The sequence below is a fragment of the Haematobia irritans genome, chromosome 2, assembly GCF_050003625.1.
Source record: "Haematobia irritans isolate KBUSLIRL chromosome 2, ASM5000362v1, whole genome shotgun sequence".
NCBI classification, from domain to species: Eukaryota; Metazoa; Arthropoda; class Insecta; order Diptera; family Muscidae; genus Haematobia; species Haematobia irritans.
Genome location: NC_134398.1, coordinates 70,151,134 through 70,160,210, shown reverse-complemented (window position 1 = coordinate 70,160,210; position 9,077 = coordinate 70,151,134). Strand labels below are relative to the sequence as shown.

The window sequence follows — 9,077 nt, the reverse complement described above, 5'->3', positions numbered from 1 at the left end:
TCAACTCGCTCTGCCTTCGGTTTTAGCCCTTTGGATGTGATCGTGTGTCCCAAAAAATCGATTTCCGATTTCCCAAACTGACACTTGGAAAAGTTCACAGCTAAATTGTACTTGCGTAGGCGTTCAAAAACAATTCGGAGATGACTTTCATGCTGCTGTTCCGAGTCCGAGACTACGAGGATGTCATCAATGTAAATGAAAACAAAGTTTATGTCTCTGAATATGTCGTCCATATGTCTCTGGAACGTTTGCGCAGCGTTCCGCAAGCCAAAAGTCATCCGCTTGAACTCGAAGAGGCCGAAAGGTGTTATTATCGCCGTTTTGGGAATATCAGCTGGATCTATTTTAATTTGATGATAGGCACGTTGCAGATCAATAACAGAAAAACATTTTTTATTGTGCAGGATGGATCGAACATCATGAATGAAGGGTATAGGGTACCGGTCTGGTAAGGTGACGTTGTTTAACCCGCGGTAGTCCCCACATGGCCTCCAGTCGCCATTCGATTTGCGAACCATATGCAACGGGCTTGACCAGCAACTGCTGGAAGGTTGACAAATATCGTTATCAAGCATGTATTGGAATTCTGCTTTGGCTGCTCGCAGTTTATCACCGGTCAACTTCCGTGGGCGGGCAAAAACTGGATTACCGCTTGTAACTATGTGATGGGTGACATTAGAATAAACACCGGTAGCTTTAGGCTGAAAAGTCGTGATATCATTGTATTCACGTAAAAGGTTAGAATATTTGTTTGTTACGTCGAATGTCGTAATTGACAAAACGTGCTCTTTGACGGTTTCAGCACTAACTTCTAGCAGTGTTTTCCTGTCTACCAACATATTTCTGTTAACATCCACCAGCAGATCGAATCTTCTTAAAAAATCATTACCTATTATCGGGCACGTCACATCGGCAATGATAAAACGCCATTCAAAAACACGCCTAAGGCCGAGTGATATTTTTAAACGCCGCTCTCCATATGTTTTTATGCTTGAACCGTTGGCAGCAAATAGTTTTGTTGATTGGGGTCTGGTGCGCCTGTCCTCGCTCCGCGGTGGAATGACAGATATGTCGGCCCCAGTATCAATTAAAAATTTAAATTTTGTGCTATTGTCTAATATCATCAAACGATAAACGGTTTTACTAGACTCGTCTGACCTGTCGGTGGGCAGATCAGACGTCATGTTTAGTTTTTTTGAGTGGTGGTAAAAGAACATGGAGCGCGACATTTTTCAGATTTGGGTCCAAACCTCCGATGGTACCAGCATTCCCCACTTGCGGGTACTGATGAATTCGATTGGTTGCGACAAGAACGGCTGGATGATGAACGTGAGCGGATTTGTTTCTTAAACATCCTGTCAAAATTTCTTTCCAAACGCGACATTCTCCTGCAAATTTCTGACATGGTGGATTCCTGGGATGGTTTTTCTATGGCGCAAACCTGCTCAAAGTCACTAACCTCCATTACCTTGTCTGCCAACTTTGCCAAATCTCCCAGTTCTGCATTTGAGGCTTGCAATATGGCTCGAACATTTGCTGGGAGTCGTTGAAGCCACAAGGATTTCAAGAAATCGTCGCTTACCTTGTCCTTCGCCAACTCTTTCAACTCGCTCAGCAGTTGCGTTGGACGACGATCGCCTAGTTCAACATCGGACAACAATTTTTGTGTCTTTTTTTGTTCACTTTCGCAAAAACGTTCGATGATGCATTTTTTGAGGTTATCATATTTGCCTGTTTCAGGCGGATTTAAAATTGCATCAGAGATTTGAGCTAAGACGTTGGATTCCACAGCAGCCACCACGGTGTTGAATTTTGAACGGTCAGTAACAATTTTCCCAATGCCGAATTGTGCCTCTATTTGTGCGAACCAAATTTCAGGTCTCTCAGGCCAAAAAGGTGGAACTTTGACTGATACTCGTTGTACCATGGTATCATCCTCTTGGTTTTCTTGTGGTCTTGAATCTTCTCCGGAAGGCATGGTGGAAAAATGATTTTAACCGTCGGGGTCACCAATTTGGATGTTTGTTCATCCAATAAATCAAATTTTAGATTTTACTAAAAATATATTTTTATTAGAACTGTAACTTTTACATGTGTTTACGTTAACGGTTCAAAAGCAAAGAGATAGAGAAAAGTATGTTGATCGTTGATGCCTAGTTAATTCTATTCGATGTAATATAGATACATAAAAAACTAAGTTTGTGTTAGTAAAAGCTTTGTACAAGGAATGTGGATTAAAACGGACTAGTGAAAATTAGTGAAGCAGTATTGTGGGTTGCCACAACTTCTACAAAATCTATAGACTCAAAATTTAAGTCGGCTAATGCACTAGGGTGGAACACAATGTTAGTAAAAAAATATGTGAAACGTTTAAATCTGAAGCAATTTTAAGGAAACTTCGAAAAAGTTTATTTACGATTTATCGCTCAATATATATGTATTGGAAGTTTAGGAAAATTTGAGCCATTTTTACAACTTTTCGACTAAGCAGTGGCGATTTTACAAGGAAAATGTTGGTATTTTGACCATTTTTGTCGAAATCAGAAAAACATATATATGGGAGCTATATCTAAATCTGGAGGAGCACGCATAGCTACAATGCTAATTCTACACTCTGTGCAAAATTTCAACTAAATCGGAGTTAAAAATTGGCCTCTGTGGTCATATGAGTGTAAATCGGGCGAAAGCTATATATGGGAGATATATCTAAATCTGAACCGATTTCAACCAAATTTGGCACGCATAGCTACAATGCTAATTCTACTCCCTGTGCAAAATTTCAACAAAATCGGAGAAAAAAATTGGCCTCTGTGGTCATATGAGTGTAAATCGGGCGAAAGCTATATATGGGAGATATATCTAAATCTGAACCGATTTCAACCAAATTTGGCACGTAATGCTACAATGCTAATTCTACTCCCTGTGCAAAATTTCAACTAAATCGGAGTTATAAATTGGCCTTTGTGGTCATATGAGTGTAAATCGGGCGAAAGCTATATATGGGAGCTATATCTAAATCTGAACCGATTTCAACCAAATTTGGCACGCATAGCTACAATGCTAATTATACTCCCTGTGCAAGATTTCAACTAAATCGGAGCAAAAAATTGGCCTCTGTGGTCATTTGAGTGTAAATCGGGCGAAAGCTATATATGGGAGCTATATCTAAATCTGAACCGATTTCAACCAAATTTGGCACGCATAACTACAATGCTAATTCTACTCCCTGTGCAATATTTCAACTAAATCGGAGTTAAAAATTGGCCTCTGTGGTCATATGAGTGTAAATCGGGCGAAAGCTATATATGGGAGATATATCTAAATCTGAACCGATTTCTACCAAATTTGGCACGTAAAGCTACAATGCTAATTCTACTCCCTGTGCAAAATTTCAACTAAATCGGAGTTAAAAATTGGCCTCTGTGGTCATATGAGTGTAAATCGGTCGAAAGCTATATATGGGAGCTATATCTAAATCTGAACCGATTTCAACCAAATTTAACACGCATAGCTACAATGCTAATTATACTCCCTGTGCAAGATTTCAACTAAATCGGAGCAAAAAAATTGGCCTCTGTGGTCATTTGAGTGTAAATCGGGCGAAAGCTATATATGGGAGCTATATCTAAATCTGAACCGATTTCAACCAAATTTGACACGCATAGCTACAATGCTAATTCTACTCCCTGTGCAAAATTTCAACTACATCGGAGCAAAAAATTGGCCTCTGTGGGCAAATGAGTGTAAATCGGGCGAAAGCTATATATGGGAGCTATGTCTAAATCTGAACCGATTTGGCTGATATTTTGCAAGTTCTTCGAGACTCATAAAATATTCGGATGTACGGAATTTGAGGAAGATCAGTTGATATACACGCCAATTATGACCAGATCGGTGAAAAATATATATGGCAGCTATATCTAAATCTGAACCGATTTTTTCCAAAATCAATAGGGATCGGCTTTGAGCCGAAACAGGACCCTATACCAAATTTTAGGACAATCGGACTAAAACTGCGAGCTGTACTTTGCACACAAAAATACATCAACAGACAGACACACGGACAGACAGACAGACAGACGGACATCGCTAAATCGACTCAGAATTTAATTCTAAGACGATCGGTATACTAAACGATGGGTCTCAGACTTTTCCTTCTTGGCGTTACATACAAATGCACAAACTTATTATACCCTGTACCACAGTAGTGGTGAAGGGTATAAAAAGCCATAAAATTATACATATTTGTTGCACATTTCATTATAACTTGATGGGGAATATCCCAAAGGAAATTTTCACAAAGTTTGTATTCCATAAAATGGATTATTGAAGAAATGTAATCGTGAAAAAATGACGATTTTAGCGGCTAAACTCGAACTTAATACCCACCTTTAAATGAAAATTGTTTTGTTGGACTAAAATATTCCATATACATACATTCAAATTTTTTATTTATAAAATATATGTTGTAGATGTGAGTAAAGCATTTCTAATATAAATAAAATGGTCATAAAACTTAAAAGATTAGAACTAGACTTCAATACTTTGCCCATACTATGAACACAATAGGAATTTTAAATTAATGCATAGGCGACGCCAAGCGCGATGTAGCTTGCGTAGCTTGACGCATATTTGCTTTCAGTCGCCTTTCGGTTATAAGTTTCACCAGTTGTTCTTGCATGGCTAGCGCTTCTCGCGTACGATTATATATTTTATTTTGAGGTCTCATACTAGGATTCCAGCGACAGTAGAGACCTTTCCAAATTTTTACCATGCGCATGCTAGCAATGGGTCTCAAAACATATTGTCCGCCCTGAGTGAATGAGGGGTATAGGGGATTCAAATATAGATCCAACGAAGAATTAATGAAAGTCCAAAGCGAAATCGTTTTGTGTTTAAGATCTAAAATAAAGTAAGGGCATTTAGACTAAACATTTCCTTTGTTAATAGGCGATATTCTTACCCTCTTGTACTCTGTCAGCCTCCGTATTGCAAAGGAATGTTCCGAAACGACACGAATACAAATGATCAATTATTGTTATAAGGAAATGCTCATTAAACTCAAAGGCATTTGGAAACTGCTGTGATACCTGCCACACGCAATCGATAAATTGTAGGAAAACTGGCGAACGATCTGCATCAGAATGACGATTATCACCGTGGCCAATGCGCTGCTGAAATTTATGGCCAAATGATAACCATTCCTTTTCTATGAGGACTTCAAAACCACGCAAAGTTCGATAGTATGGATCCAACATTAACATCGCTAAAGCAGTCAGTTGTGCAGTACGATCCCACCCATCAGAACAATGCACAACAACGGAAGTACTCATGGTTTCGATTTTGTCAACTATGCGATTGGCTCCGTAAAGAATACATTTAATGTGTTTCAGCCACAAGCTGTTGTCTATTGAAGATAACCATTTTGAGTCGTCGATAGTGGGATAGCACACTTCTTTAACCTTACGCAGACTTTCTCTCATAACATGAATATTGTGAATATCTAAAAAGTGAACCTCCACATTTTTATATGCCTCTTCAGATTCAAAACCTCCACCCTTGGCCTTGTTAGCAATGGCATTAGCACTGGGTCGAGCATCCATTATAGCCAATTTATCTGACTGAGCATTAGCTTCCATTATATAGTTGAGGTATTGTTCGTCATCGGCGCTTCGTTTACCGCCCACACCTACCAAGGGCTGGGAGCAACGGGTTATAGTTGCCTGAGATTTAGGATGCATCCACGATAGCACTGGTAACCTACATCTCGATCTAAATTGAGCAACACGACGTAGAAAATCGTCAGAAGCCTGTTTGGGAACAGCCCAAACTGCGGGATAGCTATCGCAAACTCCATAATTTTCATTGATTTTTGTGGCCCGCCACATATCGTTTGGTACACCCAAACGTCTTAGCTCGGCCAAAGGCTCATATACCGCCCACCCATTTTCTCCCACTGCTGGTGTACTTCCCAGCGCAGCAGCGTGTGCGAAAGCAAATAAGCGACCACTGTAAGACAACGGAAATGCATATGACTGCAGTTTTTCGAATACGGTACGCCTTGAGTGATTCTGTTGCTTATGTGCGAAACGCAAATTGCGCATATCTTTGCAGAAAATTTCAATGCCATATGAATTTTCGCCTCGTGATGATGCTCCTCCAATTTTCTCTACTCGAGCGATGACACCCAAAGGAACATCCACTACCACAGGCGGCTCATGATCCCTCAGAGGCAAAGAGCGAAAGTACAACCGATAGTTCGTAATGGTCAACGCCCCATATGCTGGTCCCCGATAAGGGCACACATAGGTAACATCATTTTTTTGATCTTGATCTTCTTCGCCTTCCAAATAAGTAAAGGGTGTGTCTTTTGTTGAACCAATTTCATTGCCATGTTTTGAACCAATGGAACTCGACTTGGAATCGGTATCGAGGGAGTTGGTACTTGCGTTCTTTGATGTAACTTTTTCTGTTAAATTGTTAGAAGCTTCGTTTATCTCTTTTTTGTCCATTGTTTAATGATGTGTTTTGTTGAATTTGGATTTAAGAGAAAACATTCAAATTCAAAAGCGTTCCATCGCCACCCCTCACCACACCTGAAAATATTCAATCATTACCAACAAACACAAAGGTTTGAAAAATGCTAAATTTCAACAACTTTTCAAGCATTATTTCAAAGGATAAGGGTAATATTCAAGTTGAGAAATTGTTGAGAAAATCGGTTTCATTTTCGACAAAAATAAATTAATAATGTCAAAATTAAGCGAAATCTAGCATACACTACAATACTAATGAAAAAATAATTAACCTATTAATCATATCAACAACTAAAAATATCAACAAAACTTTAAATATCTTAAACATTATTTTGTAAACACTTTTACATAGAGAATTCCACTTCCTCCAGAATGTTGGTGTCACAAAACTATATTAAAAATTATGAATATAGGTGAGTATTAAGTTCGAGTTTACCCGCTAATTTTCACTAAAAGGCCGGTACTCTGTTCGGTTTTCGCGTTGAAACTCCATACAAAACCAAAAAATGCGAAAAATTTGCGAAATTTTTTCCATTTGTGATACTTTGTTTTTTCGTGTTGAAAAACTGACGTTTATAGCACGGCGCCATTTGCAATTTGAATTAAGAAATAATTTATTTATTAAAAACTATTTGTGCGGGTTTATAAATCAAACACGGACCATATTTTTGTTCCGAAACTATACAAAGGATCAAAGGAATAGCAGATCAATTGCCCAAGGAAAAATAAAATGTTATTTTGTAAAAACAAGCAACAACCCTGCCAGCATTTTAAAGTTCCATTTCAACCTCATCGTTACCACCGACTCGTAAATGTCACTTCAACCATCATGAAAAGGTACATCAAAAAGTACATGCAAGTAATTTGCCATCCCTACTGTTAAAAAAGCCATTTTTTGTGAAACGCCAAGCGCAACCAGCTTGTTATATTTTAATTAAATAAAAACGAAAATAAAGTTCTGAAAACATAGATTATACGCTTAAAATTGTGAAAGGTATATTGGTGAACAATTTGGTGATTTTCCAAATGGAATAAAGTGATTGTTTTTCAGATATTTTACAGACACGCTGCCTCCATGGAATAAAAACACTGGTTGATAGACGCAGCAACATGTAACTCGCTACTTGTAACTCAACATCATCATTAATGCAAAAAATTATGTTAAATGTAATGTGATAGTGGTATAAATGTTATATTTTTAAGAATTTGTAAATGATTAATCAAATTAATAAATATCTAAACAAACGTGTTTTACTCGACCACAATGATTCTTTTACCACTATCTTAAAATATGCTTTTTCTGATTGTTTGAGGGGCTTTTATTGGCGTCGTTCTAAATTGATCTATAAAGGCACCTAATAATTGCACTCATGCGAAACCTTTTTGTAGTAACTTGGCGTGGTACAACTTCTCAATAGTGACGGCGCTTTTCCGACGAGTTTTTGATATCGTATATGATTGTTTTCGACGTACTGGGGATTCTCAGAAGCGCCCCCAAATTCAAAAAATGTTGGCAGGGAACCACCAACTTAATCCAATATCGCTCCCTTTAAATAGCGCTCCAAGCTACCTAAAAAAACGCCGCTTTCTATGTGCGAAATAATGGTTTCCATAAAAATTTTTCGCAAGAATGAACATAGTACCGGCCTTTAGTCAGTTTTTCAACACGAAAAAACAAAGTATCACAAATGGAAACAATTTCGCAAATTTTTCGCATTTTTTGGTTTTGTATGGAGTTTCAACGCGAAAACCGAACAGAGTACCGGCCTTAAGTCTACAACAAAAAAAACAGGGCTGTGTACACAAATTTTAAACCACCCTGCCAACATTTTTTGAATTTGGGGGCGCTTCTGAGAATCCCCACTACGTCGAAAACAATCATATACGACATCAAAAACTCGTCGGAAAAGCGCCGTCACTATTGAGAAGTTGTACCACGCCAAGTTACTACGAAAAAGTTTCTCATCAGTGCAATTATTAGGTGCCTATTTAGATCAATTTCGAAGGACGCCAATAAGAATAACTATCAGAAAAAGTGCATTTTAAGGTAATTGTAGAAGAATCATTGTGGTCAAGTAAAACACGATTGTGTAGATGTTTATTGATTTGATTAAACTTTTATAATTTCTTATAAATATAACATTTTTCGGTTTATCTCATCACATTTAACATAATTTTTTGCATTAATAAAAGAATGATGTTGAGTTTTAAGTAGCAAGTTACATATTGTAGCGTCTATCAGCCAGTTTGTTTATTTTCGATGGAGACAGCGTGCCTGGAAAAATATTTGAAAAACGATCACTTTATTCTATTTGGAAAGTCGAAAATTGTTCACCATATACCTTTCACAATTTTAAGCGTAATATCTATGTTTTCAGAACGTTATTTTCGTTTTTATTTAAATAAAATATAACAAGCTGGTTGCGCTTGGCGTTTCACAAAAAATAAAATGGCTCTTCTAACAGTAGTGATGGCAAAATACTACCATGTAGATTTTGTACTTTTTGATATGCTTCCCCCATCACAGCTCGCGATGGTTGT

At 37.8% G+C, this 9,077-nt stretch overlaps 2 protein-coding genes and 1 long non-coding RNA gene across 3 annotated transcripts; 1 reads left to right on the top strand and 2 right to left on the bottom strand.

Annotated features, from left to right (window-relative positions):
• Positions 1-1,186: 1,186 nt before the first annotated feature.
• Positions 1,187-1,978, bottom strand: LOC142224625 (uncharacterized). The gene has a single exon (XM_075294406.1). The coding sequence runs from the start codon at positions 1,976-1,978 to the stop codon at positions 1,187-1,189; it is 792 nt and encodes a 263-aa protein (XP_075150521.1).
• Positions 1,979-4,423: 2,445 nt separating this feature from the next.
• On the bottom strand, positions 4,424-6,568 carry mtm (phosphatidylinositol-3-phosphate phosphatase). Its single transcript, XM_075295237.1, has 2 exons — positions 4,964-6,568; positions 4,424-4,902 (listed from the first exon to the last, which is right to left on the bottom strand). The coding sequence occupies exons 1-2, from the start codon at positions 6,510-6,512 to the stop codon at positions 4,580-4,582; spliced, it is 1,872 nt and encodes a 623-aa protein (XP_075151352.1). The 5' UTR covers positions 6,513-6,568; the 3' UTR covers positions 4,424-4,579.
• Positions 6,569-7,298: 730 nt separating this feature from the next.
• On the top strand, positions 7,299-7,785 carry LOC142227672 (uncharacterized). Its single transcript, XR_012719963.1, has 2 exons — positions 7,299-7,530; positions 7,588-7,785. It is a non-coding gene; the product is annotated as an uncharacterized LOC142227672 (long non-coding RNA).
• The last annotated feature ends 1,292 nt before the right edge of the window (positions 7,786-9,077 follow it).

Bases quoted from the DNA above. Each gene is read 5' to 3' on its own strand.
- mtm (XM_075295237.1), bottom strand. From the start codon at position 6,512: ATGGACAAAAAAGAGATAAACGAAGCTTCTAACAATTTAACAGAAAAA. The intron at 4,903-4,963 runs GTAAGAATATCG...ACTTTATTTTAG, and splicing joins GGCTGACAGAGTACAAGAGG to ATCTTAAACACAAAACGATT.
- LOC142224625 (XM_075294406.1), bottom strand. From the start codon at position 1,978: ATGCCTTCCGGAGAAGATTCAAGACCACAAGAAAACCAAGAGGATGAT.